Here is a 19,042-nt window from a genome sequence, read left to right on the forward strand (position 1 = left end):
TTGGAGAATTTAGGGGAGTGCTTTGCTAGACTGTCATCATGATCACCTCTTTTTCCTTTGATCTGTCTGGAGATGTGGTACTATGTTTAAAGCTGGAAACAGCACTTTTCTAATGTTCGCTAACTTCAAAAACAAGATGCCAAACATAAGTTTTTTTCCTCCTTTCTTCCCTTCAGCTTGTTCCTGCCAGAACAGACTATTCAATTGTGTACTTTGCAGCCAGGCAGAACTGTGCATCGTGATTCTCCCTGCTGAAGGAGGGGAGAATCTCTAGTATGGGGATTGAGAGGGCTTTTGTTGCTGGAAGGAATTTTTTACTAGCTTTTTTTCTCTGTGTGTGAGAGACATAAAGTGCTCTGGAAATGTACAGATTCTTCCTGCCAAGAATGGTTGTTTTCACAGCTCCCCTTTTGCCAATTTCAAACTGGTTAAGGGGAAAAAAAAATAAAATCACATACATATCCTAAACTCCCTGGGTGACAGATATTGTTGAGCAATAGAGTCTGTAAAAGTGCCAAAATAACCTATTTCCCCAGAAGAATAGAAGAATCGAATATGAATTCCGATGCTAAGGTGAAGAGGGAGTTTTCAGTGAGAAGAACAAAGGCAAGGCTGAAGTGTTATTAATCAACTGTCTTAATTAAGCTAGAAGTATGACATTCTAATATTTTTAAGGATCTCAGTCAGCTGCTCTGCCTTTGGCTTTAATTTTTTCCCCAAAAAGTCTTTAATGCAAAATAATTAATTCGTCTCCAAATATGAGTGTTACTCATTCTGAACGCATGAAATATTTAGAGATGATTCTAGCAAGATGTTCTACTCCCAACATTGACTTGACTTAATGCTATTCTAATTAACAAGTTGGTTTTAGCCATAACGTAGTGCTATATGTGTTCTGATAGAAATATAGGAGATCACGGCAGAAATCCAGACTAAATATTCTGTTGAACATGCACAAAAAAGAGAAAAACTGTTTATGAGTCAGGGAACGTTGGAAAGCAAAGGGAAGTTTGTCACTTACTTTTCTGACACCTTCTTCCAGTGTAGCCCTCAGTACAGGAACACACATTGGTTCGAACACAGTGACCACCGTTCTTACAAGGGGGAATGCAAAGAGCTAGTGAAAGGAAAGCAAAAATTTTGTGCACAAAAATCACACAGGGGATCAACATTGCCTAGATGTAGGCTCTTTATTTAGGTGCCTGTGTTGGGAGACCAGTCTGCAGAGGCTTTTTTCTTTAGTTGGAGTGGGGAAGGTGTGTCTCCAAAGGGTGATGTGGGCAGATGCCTAGCTGGAGATCCTCATTCTCTCTTGTTTGTGGAAAGAATGTGGGACATGACTCCTAGCACCTTAGAGTCTCTTTTAGATATCTGCAGTTAAGTGGTCAGAATATTCCTGAGAACCTCCTACGTTTTTAACTCTCTAGCTAAAGGGCTTCTTCAAGGGCTTCTGCCCTTGAAATAGATCAGTGTTTGATACTTGCTAACTTGGTTTTGGTGCTATTTCTTCCCCCTTTCTCAATGAAGCAGAAGGGAGGGCTTTGCTTTTCTTCAGCATCCATCCACTATCTCCCTATATCACTTCCATATCCCACAAATGTGGATATTTATTTTCAAGTTTTAGTTCTGTTGAAACCATAACACTTAAGGATAAAAATTCCAAATCACCTAGATGTTGAAAATCACCTTCCACATTGAACCTCAAGAGAAAGATCATCAAATTACAGAGTCTGTATCATTTTCACTCTCTCCTTCACCCCCAACATCACAAAAACAAAGAGCTTCCAGCAAGCTCCATTTGCAATTAGATTTTTTTGTGTGAATCATTCACTTGCAAAAATATGCATTGGGATTGCATTCATCTAGGAACTCCAGGGAAACAAAAGAGAGAGAGAAAGAGAAAAGAACTTTTAATATTGAAATAGTTCAGGTTTGGTAATGAGAGTCTATTTATACTCCCAGATTCAGGAGGGGTTATTAGAGCCATGCTCAAAAGAAAAAGCAAGTGGTATATGCACAGGGGTCTTCCAGCTATTTGAGCCCTATAACATAAGTTCCTCTCTCCTGTCTATTCTGCCTGAGCTAATGGGTAGTTAAAGTATTCATTAGTTTGATTTCTGCAGCACAAAGTGAGCAAGAAGCCCAAGATACTGTTAGCCACAGCTTAGAGCTCTCCCCTTCAGGACAGGGGTTTGAAAACAGGTCCTGCTCTATGTCAGGTAGAGCAATGTTTGATCACATCTTTGAGCAGGGATCTGAAGAAGTCCTATACAAGTCTCCCATCCACAACACTCTAGGATGGTCAAGTAGGTGATATTGTGAGCCCCATTTGAAGATAAATTATCATTTGGCTCTGAAATGCAGTATAGTACACACTGTAGAGTACGCAAAATGAACAAAGTAGAGCCATGCTTTGAATAGTTGCTAATTAGCAATATCACTGACTTCAGATAGTTTTAGATTAATTGTTTAGTTATCATTAATACTATCATAAATAAGTGCTTACTCCTTCACAATACCATTAAGAACAATATAATGTGGATTTACAACAGACTATAACATCAAAGGAGCACACAGGGAGTTATGACAAGGAAAGCCTCTGGATACACTTCATGGGGGGGCAGGTAATGATATAGGCTGCTGTTTATATTTTAAGCCCGGATCCTTTATCAAGATGATAAATAGAACTTTCTTACCTCTCTGGCACTGTGGCCCGTAGAACCCATAAGGACATGTACACATATTTGGCCGTACACAGATCCCTCCATTCAAGCACACAGGATTGCACACAGCTGTATGTGAATATAACATAACTCATTGAATCTCATATAATTTTGATTTTTTTAGAGTGGGAACTCTTTTGGTGCTGCACATGTCATTAGAATAAACATTTCCAGTAATACTGTGATAAATTTCGCACAATCCTTGCTGGTCAGTTGTGCTGCAGCATTTATTCATTGTCAACACAGTGGGAGCATTTCAGTGGTGTTTTAGCATAGCTTGGGGGACGAAATAAAACATAATTTAATAGTTTATTTCTGATGTCTTCCTTTGATTTGCACAGTTCATTTGCTTCTACTCTAGTATCCTCACCAAACACAATCCCAAGGTAGTAAAATGTAGTCGCATTGCATACAGCCGGGATAACCTGGAGATGAGATATTAACCATTTGCTGCTTGTCTGAGTTCAGCAGAGCATCGTGGCATTTCCGTAAGTTGAATAGGTATACACTGCAAAACCTCCATTTGTTCTGCCTCATTTAAATGCCAGTTCCCACAACATACTGGCTCATGCATCACCAACAAAGCCACTGGCTGAGCTCCCTTTGCCTCTTTATTTATCTGTTATTACTGTAGATGATATAACAGGCACTAGGAATTAAAAGCTGTCTTGCATATTTCTATGCGGCAAGTGCCTGACTGTTGAAAAAAAAGTATTAGAATTGCAAATTAGTTTAGTTGGGAAGTCAGTGTGTGAAGAATAAGGAATCTGATAAAGTTTTCATTGTAAAGCAGAGTGACACTTTAAGACAGCCTTTTCCCTGCTCTTCCCTTTGTCTTTCAATATCTTACAGAATAACCCATTAAATAAATTAAATACATTTAAGCTTAAATAAATTAAGGGTCACTAAAATGTTTCAGATGAACTAAAGGAGAAATAAAATGTCAATTTGGAAAGAGAAAAAAAGTGAAATTGTAGTCTAGATGAGAGGCTTTTCTAACTAAGCAGCAGTCACTTATGAAATCAAAATGGACTTCATTCATTGCTAATGGTGGATTTGGTTCAGTTGCCTCATTGTTGCAGCTAGTTCATAGATATCCACACTCTGTCAGTGTTTATATTTCCATTGGTAAAGTCCCCTAAGTCCCCCTTTTTTTTTGTTTCTATATCTGTGTTCATCCAGAGACTTCTATCATATCACTTGAGGCAGGAAACCCCAACAGTATCCACAAAATACTCTGTGCAGTGCACACAAAACAGTGCCGGAGAGGTGAGCCTGATAGCCTTTCCCCTAAGGTACTGGCGGACAAACAAATCCTGCTGCTGTTATTCTGGGTTGGAAATTACTGCTTCTGCTGCTGTAGCTTGTCCTCCTCTTGGAATAATCCTGTTTAAAGCCACTCCAAAATAAATTTGCAGAACTCAAGGAGAGTAATCTCCAGCAAGAAAAAGAGGAGTTAGTGGGAACCAGAATAGCTAGTGGCAATCCCAGTCATTTACCGTGGATCTTAGCTAGGTTAATTTATGTGTCCTCAACAGGTCTGTCATTTCAACACTTAGAGGAAAAGCAGTCTTCGGGAGATAGAAGTTCAAATGACATCTCTCACCTTCCAGGAAAGGTAATGTAGGCTGAAGGTGTCTTAGTCATTTAATATTCACTATGGCAGAGGCAGACTGCCTCTGTAGCCTTGAGGTTTGGCACTGATTAAGGTACTCCTCATTCATGCTCCTTTTAATATTTCACTATTTTGCATACCTTGTCCCAGGTAAGTGCTGTAGTTGCTGTGCCTTTGGAGGAAAAATACGTACTCCAGCTTTTAGTGCTTAGACCCTGAGTGGAAGGTCTGTATCTATTCAAAACAGGGTTCAAACTATGAGTCCTGACTAGAAATAGGTACCTAGTTCCAATCCTCACCTTGTCATTTTGTACTGACAGGTGGAAGTGGCTTTTCCCTGAGCACGCACACTTCTGTGCATGCCTTTTGTAGGTACTCTGCAAGCACGAGATGCAGGCAGAAGGAGCAGTGTGAATTCTGGCAGCAGCAGGATGTTTAACATTAGGGGGTGAATGGTTACATTCTCCTTGTAAACTGGCTTTTGTTCTGTCTTGCACAGTCACAAGGCATCTTCTGGAATGGCAAAACTGAATCCAAAAACTGGACGACAAAAATCTTAGTAGTCAGTCTCAATTTCTGATAGCTTACCTTTCTAGGTTCACTTTTCTTTCTTAGACTATGCAGTATTAGAAGTGTGTATGCGGTTGCTAACTTAGCGGCAGAATTCACATTTGCTTCCTTATATTCTTGTCCTAACTTAAACTGGCCTCCTTCTATTCCCATCTCCATAAAATGTATTTTTAAGTTCAGATATGACTGCATACCACTAAAAATCACCAAAAGCCAAATGGCTCTTTCTGGCCCACCAGCATACCTTGAGAGAAATGTGTAGGGTTAAAAGCGATGAAAACTGGAAGTTGCACAGATGGTGAGCAGTGCAGATGGCTGCGTTGCCCTCATCTCTGCCACTGCAGGTGTGGGGCAGGACTCATTCTTTGAGCTTTCCATGAATGAGACCAACAAAAAGTGAGGTTATGTCCATGGCAGCTGACACTGTAAATCAACACATCTCCAAAATCCCAGTGAGAATTATTCTCATTTGCAGAGCTACCTAGTAACATCTGAAAAGGTGAATAGCTTTATTTTTGGGTTTGTGCATGCTAAGAATAAACTCCAGAATCACGCAAGCTTGAAAAGCTACAAAAAGGTTTTGTTTGTGGGTTTCCTCTATGTGACCCTGAGATTTAGATAAACATCTAAATTTATGAATACTTACATAAACTCAAAGCCTTCTGAGGTTTTGCCCTTTAGTAGGTCTCCTGTTCTTATGTTTTAATTCTTTAAGCAATTCCCAGTCTGACTGCTGAATTGTGGGAATCACATGGATTTCGGGCAACAAAAGACATGAGAGGCCAGTCATTTCTAACCACTTACCTGTTTCGCAAGAAGGGCTGCTCCATCCATTTCTGCATTTGCACTCATCTGGTGACACACAGACCCCTCCGTTGTGACAGTGTCTGTTACACACCACTGGAAAATACGCAAAGGATCAAAACCTCTCATCAGTAACACCTATGCAGATCCTAAAGTTGCTCTATTACAGGAGATAACTAATGGTATTAGTCCAAGAAGTAAACTGAGAGATGAATCTGTCCCTTTCCTTGGTTTTCTTTCTCTATTAGAAGTCTAGCATCTAAAATTCTTTGCTTTTTAAGTATTCCAGCTACTCTGGTTCAGAGATAAGATTATATTCCTGTCAAGGGCAACCTGATATTTAAATAAGCAGCGAGGGCTCTAATAATGAAACTGCATGTTTTGCCATTCACCTAATGTAGAAGGGTTTGAAGGCTGATTTTTTTTCCCAGATGTTCTATATATTGAACTTCTTTTGTAACTTGTATGGCACAATAATGTGACTCCTAATAGGTATGGTTGTCTTTTTGTGTTCTCAAAATTAGTATTACTGCATTCAGTCGCACAACCTAGAATTTAATAAATGTTACTATAAATAACATGGAGGTTTTTGCTTGTTTGTTTGTTTTTCCAGAAGCACTTTTATGTAGAAAATGTTGATATAGATGTGCATATTTTTATATAATACAACTATGCTGCTGGTAAATATATGCTCTGAAATAGTTTAGCTACTGTATTACTTCAATATATTATACTTTGATTTCCTTGCTCTATTCAACCATCATTTTAAGGGGAAATATAGGAAAATAAAAAGGCTTTTTTTTCTTCTAATTTTCTTCAAATTCAAACATGTAATGAGGAGAAAAGCCTGAACGAGTTCATACATACTTGTTTCACATCGAGGACCAACAAATCCATAAGCACAAGAACAAGTATTTTGAGATAGACAAGTTCCTCCATGTTCACATGGTGGGTCACAGTGCACTGCAAGAATAAAACACACACAAAAAAATACAGTTCAAATATTACATTCTGTGTGGTTATGAGCACAGCACTTGTTATGACTTTTCCCATACCATTTTATTAATCCAACAAGTAATTTGGCTACTGAGGAAAACACTGCAGGATAAAAGTAGGTATCACATTAATAATACAGCACTAATGAGTAGCTATATAATATCTGCAAGGGAATGATTTCAACATAATCATATTTAACTTCTGAGCATACACATTTTTAAGTATGTATTTTTGAATTCTAAGGATGGATCAAGTACAAATGTACTTAATAACTAAAGACCTTGCCCATCCCTCTACAAATTTTCCTTGTGGATGTTCAGTAAGCCTTAACAGGTGTCAGAAGCTACACTAAAGCAGAGATGAAGTGTTTCTTCTGTTTAGAAAAGAGCTGTATGGGAATTTGTCAGCAAAATGACAAACATTTAAGCAACAATTTTAATGTTTAATAAGTAGTGTGAGGTCTGCAGACAAAGCAGCAAGTTAGATAATGATTTCTTGACATATTGCAATATGCAATGTCATTCTGTGGAAGAAAGAGGATGAGCAGTTGTACTGTGTAAAGCTGGAAAGTACTGCAGCTCCTGAAACATGCTATTCGCTGAAGACACTTGTTTGTTTTTTAAATATCATTATGAGCCTAATGCCTTTATTGTGCAGGGAGCCTGGAAGGTTTAGCTTCTTAAATCTAGAAATCTAAGGTAGACACCTCACATCTGATGTTGTGAACACTTCTGTTTGTAGCCCTCTAATAAGAGGTAGTTTTGTATGCCAAACGCAGGAGAGGAGGAGAGAAGACCACTGAAGGCAGAAGACGACCACTGACACTTACTCAAAGAAGCAGCGCTGTGTGCAGGAGCAGAGCAAGGCATGTGTATCAGCTGGCTCTCGTGCCTTCAGAAAAAAAAAAGCCACCTCACATAACAGAATGACAAATACCTTTCCTTGTGCTTGGGAAGTGAATACAAAGAAAAATGTTGTACTTTGGCACACTTTACTGGCAGAGTTTTGTCTTTTATAATGGATATGAAGCTAAGCAAGGTTATTCCAAGGAAAATGCAAAATGAAGCTAAAGAGATCTGAAACAAAGCATTTTTCATTTTAAGTATTGTTACAAGGGGAAAAAAACCCCTAATGTACCACATTTTGTTCTTAAAACTGGAAAATGGACTGTGTAATTGGGAAGCTAAATGAAGGACAAATACTTGTGGCACAACATAATTTAACTGAAGTTCATGTGTTGAAGACCTCCTCGCCTCTTGTGATTATTACCAAGCCTTCAGATAAAGCCTTTGCATATGAACTTTGCCATCCAAAAAAGTAACGAAAGCCACCACACATTTTCCAATTGCAGTTAAAAAGACAAGCTCCAAGAAGGTACCTTTAAATAACCCATTTTGACACAAATAACGTTGAAGAAATGTATTTGGTATTAGATCTGGTCTTCAGGTACTTCAGTATTTACATTTCCTATCACTATACAGTTTTAACTGTGAAATTTTCAATGCTGCATTAAAATAACTTTAGGGTTTTACATGCCTGAGAACAGAAAACTCACTAGGTATAGTTTAGAACCATACTATACATGCTGAGAATGTCATTAGGCTAAATTTAGTTTTGATTTGATGGGCTATAAGGTTTAGACGTTTGCAGTTCAGCATGTGTTTCGCTGAAATATGCAGTGTACATCTGTGAGAAAAAAAGAATAAAAAAAAAAAAAAAAGGACATTGTCTGGACAACTAAATAGATTTGATTTAGACCTATTTAAGCAGTTAGTGTTAAACTTTCCCAAAGTTTTTTTAATTCAGCGACCGGTAGCAGCTGTTGGAGCAGGTCAGAGGCTCAGGCAGCTGGGGATCCTCTGCTATTAGAGCGAACAGCAGGTAGCAGTCCGTGATGAAATGGAAAGTGAAAGAAAGGGAAAGAAATTGAAGCTGTTTTCAAAGAAATTTTTTATTCCTTTAAAATTGCAGTACTATATCTATAAGGCACCACTCGCGTTGGGGGGCTTGCGCTAGATCTCACTGAAGTCAAAGACAGGCGCAGGGCCTTGAAAGGAGGGTGCCGACCCATCTGCTGCACACACATCCATCTGAGACATCTCCATTCTTCTGGGCTTGGGTAAGCACAGGACTTGTTTATAAAGGGATTTCTTTGCAATTAGAAATTAACAGTAGGTAGAATTGGTTAATATTCTCTGCATGGAGACAGGGAAACACAAAACCTGGGAAAAATGTACCACTCTTTTTGAAGTATGTGAAAGGTGATTGCCTTTCCTGTAGGCTGATGGTTGCATAAAGCCTCCAGGTGCCTAAGTGCTGTGCCAAGCACAGTGACATTCAAACATATTATGCTTTATTTCAGTGTGTTTTGTATGTAGCACTTAAAGCGAATGTGTCCATTTGAATAGAGTGCTTTCCATCTGGCCTTTACACATTTTGAGATGCATCTGAACTGTCAGAAAAGAACATGGTATTTTGGATATTAAAACATTTAGCTCTTATGGTGACATTTAATAGTAAAATGTTTAAAACTATTCTATTACTGGCAAATAGCAAAAGATAAAAACTGAACACTGGCTGCAATGTAAGAGTGAGAGTAATATTCACCTAAAAGACATTTCCCTCCGTAATAGAAATATACTGTTTGTGTCAAATTCTTTTCCAAAACTTCTATCTTTCATCTTCTGAAATGAATATTTTTTTCCATAAACATTTGCTAAATTGTACAAAGGTATTGCAGTGCTTTATACTAAGCGGTTTTGGATGGTAGAAAATAACAGTAAAGCGGAAAACATTGCTGCAAATGGTCAATCTTGCTGTCAAATGTACGTATGTTTATGTTTATAATTTAAAATCTGGAGGTGAAAATGGAGAAGTCCATTATTGTTTTCTTTGAAAGGGCTTTTTGGGAAATATCCCAAAACTTCTTTTTTCCATTAAAATGAGATCGTGCACTTTTATAAGTTTCTCTATGATAACTTTGGGGGTACTCAAGAATACCAGATGCTGTGTTGTTTCCTCCATTTTTGATAACCTAATCAGCAAATGGCTTCCAGGACAGAGTTATTGATAACATCTCAACAGCGAGTAAACTCCCTGTGCTGTCCAGCACATGAGGTCTTGGGCATGCACCACTAAAGCAAGGCTCAGAGATGTAAGAGCATTACCTGCAGTTCCATTTAAAAATTTGAAAACCAGACACGTCAGGATGGACTTCACTGGAAGGAGCATAGTCTACCTTGTTTCATGCAATCATTGTACGTTATTTATTTTCTTTCAAGATGCATTAATCTAATTTCCTAAATGCACAGATGAAGTTTGAATACGTGCAGCGCAAGGGAGGGAAAAAACCAGAAAAGAAAGTTACCAGGTTATTGGTTTTCCTTTTGAAAAGTTGTGCACTGAAGCCTTTCTTTTGCATGTAAGATACATAGATAAAGGAAATAAAGCACAGGGTTAAAGCATGTAGTAGTGCAATTAAAATAACTCATATGCAAATTTAAATAGTCCAGCAGTCCAGAGCCCAGTTATGAAATAAATACCCATCATAACAAATAGAAAATTAACAAGATTAACTTGACTGAATAAATTGGGAGTACAAATGCAGACAATGGTTCTGGTTAGGTTGTACTAATGGCTTTTGTTTTGTGAAATGTCAGCTGAGTGCTCATCTGCAGTCAAAAAAAGCAAATAAAGTGTTAGGAATTGTTAAGGAATGAGCAGAGCACAAAATGCCAGACTTTATTATGGTCTGTATCCATGGTGAACTGCATCTTAAATACCATGTTCAGGTCTGATCCCCCAGCTCAGAAAAGATATAGTGAAAGTGGAAAAGATGCAGAAAAAGGTAACAGGGATAACCAAAGTTATAGAAGAGCTTTTGTATGAACAACAAGTGAATAGATTAGGTCTGTGGGAAAGACATGACTTGGGGGGATAGGATAGAAAACTGCAAAATCAGACATGTCCAGACAAGGCATCACCTTGGCTTTTTGAAGCCTATGATCCATAACTTGCTGAAAGACTATTCTGGACAGTATCCCTGTATCTTTCCCATATACTGCCAGACATCTGTTGTTGGTAGCTACTGGAGATAGAGAGATAGAGGAAGGACTTTTGGTCTGGTATGGTACAGCTTTTTGGGTGTAAAAATGTTAGAACAGATGAATGTCAGCTACCTGATTATTTTTGCTTCATTTCATCCAGCTGTTCATCCTCAGGTTGTAATATTTTCCCAATTACTCCATCTTTCCTGTTATTTTGAAAATTATTTGGTTTGAACGATGGTTTTGTAATGTCAAGTCAATGCTGTGTTTTTAACTCTTGAGCAGAAAGCATGCCTACTACTGTTCTAGACTTCCCTTTCCCTTAGAAAATACTGTGCAAAGCCTATAAAATAACCCAGAGCTTTACTGACTTAACATTTTTAAGAAAATCTTTCTAAAGTAGCAGGACTTTATTTTCCATAGGAATTCTGAGGAAGTTTTATGACTATTAAAAAACTAGAAAGATACTAGTCCTTAACTATCACCTAATCCAAAATAGTTTTAAATAACTGTCTGTATTCTACGGAACTGAGTCTTTGACTTTTTAATTGTACAGTTTTAGCAACCAGACACTCCCTATCGAATGAACTTGCAGTTAGAGAAATAAAACCAGGGTTGACCAGAAATTTGGCTTAAATTCTTATCTTTCTTCAGTCTTCAGGTCTAGGTCTCTCAGAAAGAAGCACAACAATGATGCCCGAAGCAGAATTTTTTGTTAACTTCAACCCTGTTATCAAATGGAAAGGACATTTTCCACCTTAGGGTACCCTAAGGAGCTCAAGAACTACAACAGCTGCTCTCAGACAGTGCCATATGCACAGACCCTGGTGAATAAACTGAGCCCAGGGAAAAGACAACATTTGTTTCCTTGTCCAGTGGATACAGCATCTTTGAACGTGCAAGTCTGTGTTCCTGTTGTAGAGTGGGGAACAGAGGCAGGATGATAAGTAATTGCTCTAAGGTGACTAACAACGCTAGCAAATATTTCAGAGCATTAGCCTCAAATGTGCTGCACTACCGGTGCCACTTGTCATACACTAGACAAAATATCAGAAACATTCTGAAAACAATCCTCTTTGAACTAGTTACGCATTATTAAAGTGCTAGTTGTTCATTTGATTGGCATACTGAGCTGAAACATTTAAAGCTCTGTAAGTGTTATGACACTTCTGCAGTGCGCTTTGGCAGGTGATAGGTGCTGTCCCATAAAACTGCTAGGAGTGTACCATAGTAGGGAACTGCTTTTATGGTATATATCCTTGAAAAGGGCACTCAGAGTGTAAATTAGGTATTTTGTAACCTCTTTCATCAGCAGAGGAATTCTTGGCTAAATTTACTCCAAAAATGCTAGCGAGCATCTTCTGCAAGACAACATGCAGGAGAATCCAGTGGACTACAGTAGGCTTTATCTCCCCTACTTCTTTTTTTATTATTATTGCCTAGGTGATGCTGGCTATCTCCAAAATGCTACTCTGAAATGAAGTTTTTCAAGGCCTTGCCTGTTTAGCAGACTAGTCTTAACATTAGGCCACTAATAAATGGTGGTACTGCTTTTGTGCAGGAAGGTGAAAGAGCTCTACAAGCTGAGAACCTGGCCAGCTGTAGGAAAAAGCATGGGAGTGATGAGTAGAGCCTTGAAGAACTACTTCATCTCACCTCATCTGCAGAGTAAGTAGCTGCTGACAGAAGTAAAAGAATTAAGGATCTGTAATGCTTATTATGCGAAAGCAAGATGGGCAAAAGCAAGGTCCTACTTCTAAATACAGATGACAAAGTTGTCGTTAGTGAAAGGGGTGATCTAAATGGAAATTGCTAAAAGCATCTGAACATATCTCAGTTTAGATGCCTGAATACAAGCCAAAACCACTGACATCCAGCTATGTTCTTCTAAAAGAAGGTAGGAGGTTAGACCTGATGATCTTCAGAGGTGTCTTCCAGCCTGGACTCCTGTGACTCTGTGATTCCCAAAGCAGGAAGACAGAGCAGAGGGAGAGGACTTCCAACTAAATCATAACAGGGAGACTGAGGGGTTTGTCCAATGAGATAAGAATATTACAGATATAAAATGTGGTATGATTTACTTTAGAAAAGAAATCCATATTCAGCATGCTGCTTATTTTTTCCCTACCAGTCCTCCAAGCCTGCTTTTGAATGTGCACAACTGGAAAAAAAAAATTACATTCTGTCACAAGATAAGTATCACTCAGTAAAGTATTTATTATCTTAGAGTAATTTCAGATACTCTTATTAAATAAAGGTCACATGCCCTCAAGCTCCACAGGTATTAAAACTTGCTACCGACGGGCTGTTTCTTTTATCTCAGAGAATTATGATATCAAATAGGATGGTGAAAACTACCTATAGTGTCTGAGTCTGTCAACATTTTTGCTCACTTGCCATGGATGTTGCATTTAAGCCTGAAGATTTCTCAAATGTTTGTCTCATCTAAACTTTGATCACTTGCTCAATGTTGCTGCCTCCTCTTCTTAGAGGGTGCTACTGTTTTGAGGGAAGTTGGTGCAATTGTGGTGGCATTCTGGCTTCACTAAGGGGAAATCGTGCCTGACAAATTTGGTGGCCTTCTATGACAGGGTTAAAGTGTTGGTGGATAAGGGAAGAGCAATAGACGTCATCTACCTGGACTTGTACAAAGCGTTTGACACTGTCCTGCATGACATCCTTGTCTCTAAATTAGAGAGACATGGATTTGACAGATGGAATGCTTGGTGGATAAGGAATGGGCTGGATGGTCGCACTCAAAGAGTTGCAGTCAACGGCTCGATGTCCAAGTGGAGACCACTGACGAGTGATGTTCCACAGGGGTCGGTACTGGGACCAGTGATGTTTAACATCTTTGCCAGTGACATGAACAGTGAGATTGAGTGCACCCTCAGCCAGTTTGCCAGCGACACCAAGCTGTGTGGTGCGGTCGACACGCTGGAGGGAAGAGATGCCATCCCAAGGGACCTTGACAGGTAGGTCTGTGTGAACCTCATGAAGTTCAACAAGGCCAAGTGCAAGGTCCTGCACATGGGTCAGGGCAATCCCAAGCAAAAACCAGGCTGGGCGATGGGTCGATTGAGAGCAGCCCTGAGGAGGAGGACTTGGGGGTGTTGGGTGAAGAGAAGCTCAACAGGACCCAGCAATGCGCGCTTGCAGCCCAGAAAGCCAACCGTATCCTGGGCTGCATCCAAAGAAGTGTGACCAGAAGGTCGAGAAAGGTGGTTGTCCCCCTCTACTCCACTCTCGTGAGACCCCACCTGGAGTACTGCGTTCAGCTCTGGGGCTCCCAACATAAGAAGGACACGGACCTGTTGGAGCGAGTCCAGAGGAGGGCCACAAAGATGATGTGATGGTCTGACAAATTCAAATGTCTCAAACATCTGCTAAAAGAGCTTTGGTTGACAAAACGACCTCTGTAAAAATGCTGGAGTTTTGTGAACAGGACAATGTGGACAGAGGAGAGGGCCCCACGGAGGGTGGGAACGCACTTCTCCAAGGCCCCAATTCCTTATCTTAAGTGACCAGGAGAAGGAACACAATTTATGCCTTCCTGGAGGAAAAAGGCCCCATGGAAGTTGGGACTGTGCTTCTATCTTAAGTGGTCATGCCAGCAGGAAAAGAGAGGCAACTCCACAATGAACACCCCCCCCCCCCCCAAAGCTCACTGATCGGTTCCAGTGAAGCCCAGGTGTGGGAACTGCACATGTTGAGATCATCAACTAACACACTATAAAAGAGGAGAGAACGAATCCTCAGAGCGCACCCTCCGGAACTGGATCTCTACGCTGGCTGGACCAACGCTGGACCCAGGACTGGTGAAACCCTTCTCTTCTTTCTTTCTCCTTTCTCTCATTCTCTCTCTCTCTCTTTTCCTTCTCTCTTTTCCACAGTCTCTACACCTCATCCTTTGAAACATAAACCGTTGACCAAGTCTGAGACTAGGAGTGGATCTAGCCGCCCCTGAGCTCCTCTTTGAGAAGGAGTCCAGAAAGCAAGGGGGTCTGCTCTGAACCTCGTGACTCAACGGGAGGGCTCTCCTTCTGATACATTTCATGTTCCTTTTTCCATTTCATTTTTTCTATACTTCCCTCCTCTCATCAAACAGCGGCTTAATGACATGTTGCAAGGTTCATATTAGCAAGTTCATGTGTACCTGGACAAAGTTAGCTAGGTCGAATAAATGTTGATTGTTGTTTGAACTCCCCTGGTGTCGTTTCACCTTAATTCTGACAAAGGAAATCCACGAACCTGAGTCGCTCCACCTTTGGGACGCGACAGATGATCAGAGGGCTGGAGCACCTCTCCTATGAAGACAGGCTGAGAGAGTTGCGGTTGCGTAGCCTGGAGAAGAGAAGGTTTCGGGGAGACCCTATAGCAGCTTGCCAGTACCTAAAGGGGGCCTACAGGAAAGCAGGGACTTTTTCCAAGGGCACCTAGTGATAGGACAAGAGGTAATGGCTTTAAACTGAAAGAGGGTAGATTTAGGTTAGATGTGAGGAAGTTCTCCACTGTGAGGGTGGTGAGGCACTGGAACAGGTTGCCTAGAGAGGCTGTGGCTGCCCCATCCCTGGCAGTGTGCCAGGCCAGGTTGGATGGGGCTTTGAGCAACCTGGTCTAGTGGAAGGTGTCTCTGCCCATGCCAGGGGGTTGGAACTAGATGATCTTTAAGGTCCCTTCCAACCCAAACCATTCTATAATTCTAGGATTCTATGATTGTAAAGTGCTGACAGCTGAGGTTATGACAGGCCTTAATCTAAGGAATTAGCCTCATCTTTCAACTTCATCTGTCATGATGAATCAGCTGCATCTGATATGGGGAGAGACATCAATGGCTGGAGGTACAATGGGTGCTTTTCACATTTCAGGCCATGCTCCAGGGTGCTGCTCACAGGTGCACAGAAGGGCTCAGGATGAAGCAGAAGCAGGGAGCAGACAGGCTTATTATTGAGTCAGGTGACACGGTCAGTGACAAGAGACAAATAAAGGATGTTTGTGTCTCATGTCATCAAGCCCAGAGACAGAGAATGATGCTGGTAATAAAGTATTTCATCCTAAGGACTCTCCAGAGAGATTTCAGTAATACCAGTAATTGAAGAAAACATCTCATCTTGCGAGACAGTAAAAGGCAGAGGTAGATTTATGTTTTAGGGACCGTACTGATGGGCATACTAAATATACACAAAGCAGCCATATGCCCATATTTGTAAATATTCATATGTACATGGGCCAGGTCTTTGAGGGGAGGCCATTCTGTGGTCAAACTTGCTTTGGGCTTCTCAGCACTAGGAGCTACTTGGTAGTTTTCCAGCTCCAGGTGTAAAACAGAGGTCAAAGACAGGGTCTTTTGCGCCAAGTAACCCTAAGACCTTTAGAAGGGGCATTTCAGAAATGTGCAAACAAGCAAAAAATATAGCACCCAAGAGTATAGTAACCTTTTCTTATGCATTTTGTAATATATCTCCAGCACTGCTCTGAGCTCAGAGGGCTGCAGTATTGCTGGGAGCTTTACACCCCCACAAAGCCTTGCTTACAGCAAGGAATCCCTGCAAGGTCCTCCGCAGTGCATCACGGCTGAGACCCCCCTGCGCCTGTCTGCTCTGTGCGCAGAGCACAAGAAACCATATGTGAAAGAGAATGAAACAGATGATGCAAATACTTCTGCTTCATGTAGTGAAAGGCCAATTAAGATATCAACTTATCAGAGGGATTTCAACAAAAGGTGTAATTAATGATAGCTAAGTCAGGGAATTCATTGTTTCAACAATGTGCATAATACTATTGTTTTATGGATGTATTCTAAACTGTCTAATAAATAATTCATATTGTGAAAACCCTTCTGGTGTTATACGTTTCAGATGACAAGTTCAGTTTTCTATTTAAGATATTAGACAGATATTTAAAAGTAATTTTTAAGGTAGTAGAACAATTAGTTTTCCCTAGAATATGTGTTGTATAGAGAAATGGAATCAATTTTACTCTTTTCCACAGAAGTTTTATATGTTTTCAAATGTGATGACTTCAGTAGAATGGATCTGGCCTTAAGCAAGGGTAAGTGAGATTGCAATCTGTTCCTGGTTTCAATAGATTAGATATTATCAAATAAATATGTCATTTTTGTAAGCAGAAAGAGCTTTTTCAAAGTTATAGAATGTTTGTCTATTATTTGGAAATATAATTGGCTTTGAAAACCAGAATGATCCCAGCTAGAAAAATCTCCAAATTTATAATAAAAATTAACTTTTACTTTGGAGAGTTATTAAATTTGAAGTTATAAAAGAATTTGAAAGAGGGTTTCCCCCTTTACCTTCACATGTAATTCCATCACCTCTGTATCCACTGGGACAAGGCCCACATTTAAATCCTCCATCTTCAGCCACCTCGCACTGCACACCAGTAAAGCATGGCATATTAGCGCAAATGACTTTCTGATGCGTCCTACTGCTGGTTTTTGGCAGTTCCACATGATCCATCGCTGTGTTGTATGCCTTTCTGTCTGCTGTGGTCTGTGCTGGAAACCTTGCTTGGGGAGCAGACCCTGCTGGGAAGCTAGCACTTTGGGGAGCTGTCTCAAGGGAAGAACCTATTAAATGGGAAGAGTAGGTGAGATGTGCTGCCAAAGGAGATGCTCTCTGCTGCTCTGTTGGGAAATCTTGGGATGGTTTAGTCTTCAAGACTGCGACTTGACTGGGCCATTTCCTGGGAGAATAGCCATACTTGGAACGAGTTTGCTGAACAGCATGTGGCCTTGCAAAGAATGAACTTGTATTTGTGTTGTGACGAGAAGGAACACTCTGTGTGGTGCCTGGTTTGTACTGTTTAAAATGGAGAGGGGTATGGGTTATCACACTGACAGTTGTGGCTCTGGGGTCTGGCTCCTCGTGCAGAAGGAAAGTGTGTGTATCACCTCTTTTTTCAAGAAAAGATTGTTTCTCAGTTGCTGTAGACTCCATATCAGGTTTTTTTGCTGACAATGTCTGAACTTGGGAAGTCTTCCTTTTCATTGTAAGGGATGGAGTGTTAATGACTGTGGGATTTCTTTCCAAAAAGTATGTAGTTTCTTGTCTTGGAATTTGGGCTTGGGAAAGAAGGGAATGTATGTTTCTTGATGTCTTTAAAACATTTTCATGGTGAGAGCCTCTAGCATCTTCAGTACTTCTTCCAGCAAAATCCACACGCCTTTGGGAAGATCTTGAAACTAGGGCAAAAGGAAGATGTATATTAGCCAAATTTGCTGGTCTAGAGTTTAAAGACACCACAGTGAACATTTAGCTTATGAGCAAACAACAGAACACCAATTCTAGAAATAAAAGAGTTAATCTATCATATATGCTAAGGGCACATTTATGCTGACTGGCATAGAAACAACATGGTGTTATCTGCTATGGGTAACACCAGCACTGGATGCACAGGGAATGGCAATACCGAAACTTACAGGGTGGCAGTTGAACTAGAGGAAATGTATTTATGCTGGCTTAACATTGAGCCTAAGGTAGTAAGCCTCAGTGAAGGTCAGGCATTATTCTTTGAGGTGCAGCACTGGGCTTAGAGGGGTTAAACTGCAGATGGGGAAAAACACTTGCCATGCTGTTTTATTAATTTTGGCTTACACTAGTCCATGAGGTTTTGGCACTGTGCACCTTTCCACGGTGCACCCTACAGTTCTTGACCACCTGAGCTAATATTTGTTTTTTATTAACTGTCTACATTGCAGAATGTGCTGGGAAATGTTCTGCTAGACAATACGTAACACAGAGACCTTGCATTCAAGCTCTTGCAGTCTAGAAATAAGATGAGACATCACATTTTTGGACAGAACGAGACATTGCAGTTTGGGACAGATAGATATTGAAGATGGAGACATAAACAATGTTAAAGATGGTCCTTGGCAAGATCGTGTCCTAGAGACACTCTAGTCCCATCCCACCAATGTATAACTATGTAATGCTTTTGTAGTCCTTATGGCAAAGGAAAGTTTTAGGAAAGCATTTAAAGGGGACAAATGGAAAAGCTTTGTTAATGCTGTGTACAGCTCCCTCCAGACGTGAGGGGCAGCATGTAAGAGAGACTGCTGGTTTGTAACTGTCACCCACTTTTTACAAAGCCAGCCACCTTTTCAGTTGTGTAAGGAGGGATGATAGATGGGGAAAGGGTAGTCTGTGAAGGGCCTTAGAAGTGGAGACGAGTAGTTTGAATCAATACTTTCAGGAAGATTAATGGCCATCTGCTGACTCTAATGAATGGAAGAAGCTATTTTTAACCTGTTCTGGCATACTCACTCCATAGGA

At 40.3% G+C, this 19,042-nt stretch overlaps 1 protein-coding gene across 4 annotated transcripts in view; it reads right to left on the minus strand.

The window, feature by feature from the left end:
* The window catches only part of LOC142031460 (von Willebrand factor D and EGF domain-containing protein-like), a 188,196-nt gene that overhangs the window by 30,787 nt on the left and 138,367 nt on the right, over positions 1 to 19,042 (minus strand). For all 4 annotated transcript variants that reach the window (XM_075028942.1, XM_075028941.1, XM_075028939.1 and 1 more), the window contains exons 21-25: positions 17,062 to 17,952; positions 6,580 to 6,675; positions 5,713 to 5,808; positions 2,697 to 2,792; positions 1,022 to 1,117 (exon numbers count right to left, since the gene is read on the minus strand). In XM_075028942.1, coding sequence (XP_074885043.1) covers positions 1,022 to 1,117; positions 2,697 to 2,792; positions 5,713 to 5,808; positions 6,580 to 6,675; positions 17,062 to 17,952 — 1,275 coding nt within the window. The remainder of the gene's footprint in view (positions 1 to 1,021; positions 1,118 to 2,696; positions 2,793 to 5,712; positions 5,809 to 6,579; positions 6,676 to 17,061; positions 17,953 to 19,042) is intronic.

The sequence above is a fragment of the Buteo buteo genome, chromosome 5, assembly GCF_964188355.1.
Source record: "Buteo buteo chromosome 5, bButBut1.hap1.1, whole genome shotgun sequence".
Classification (NCBI taxonomy): domain Eukaryota; kingdom Metazoa; phylum Chordata; class Aves; order Accipitriformes; family Accipitridae; genus Buteo; species Buteo buteo.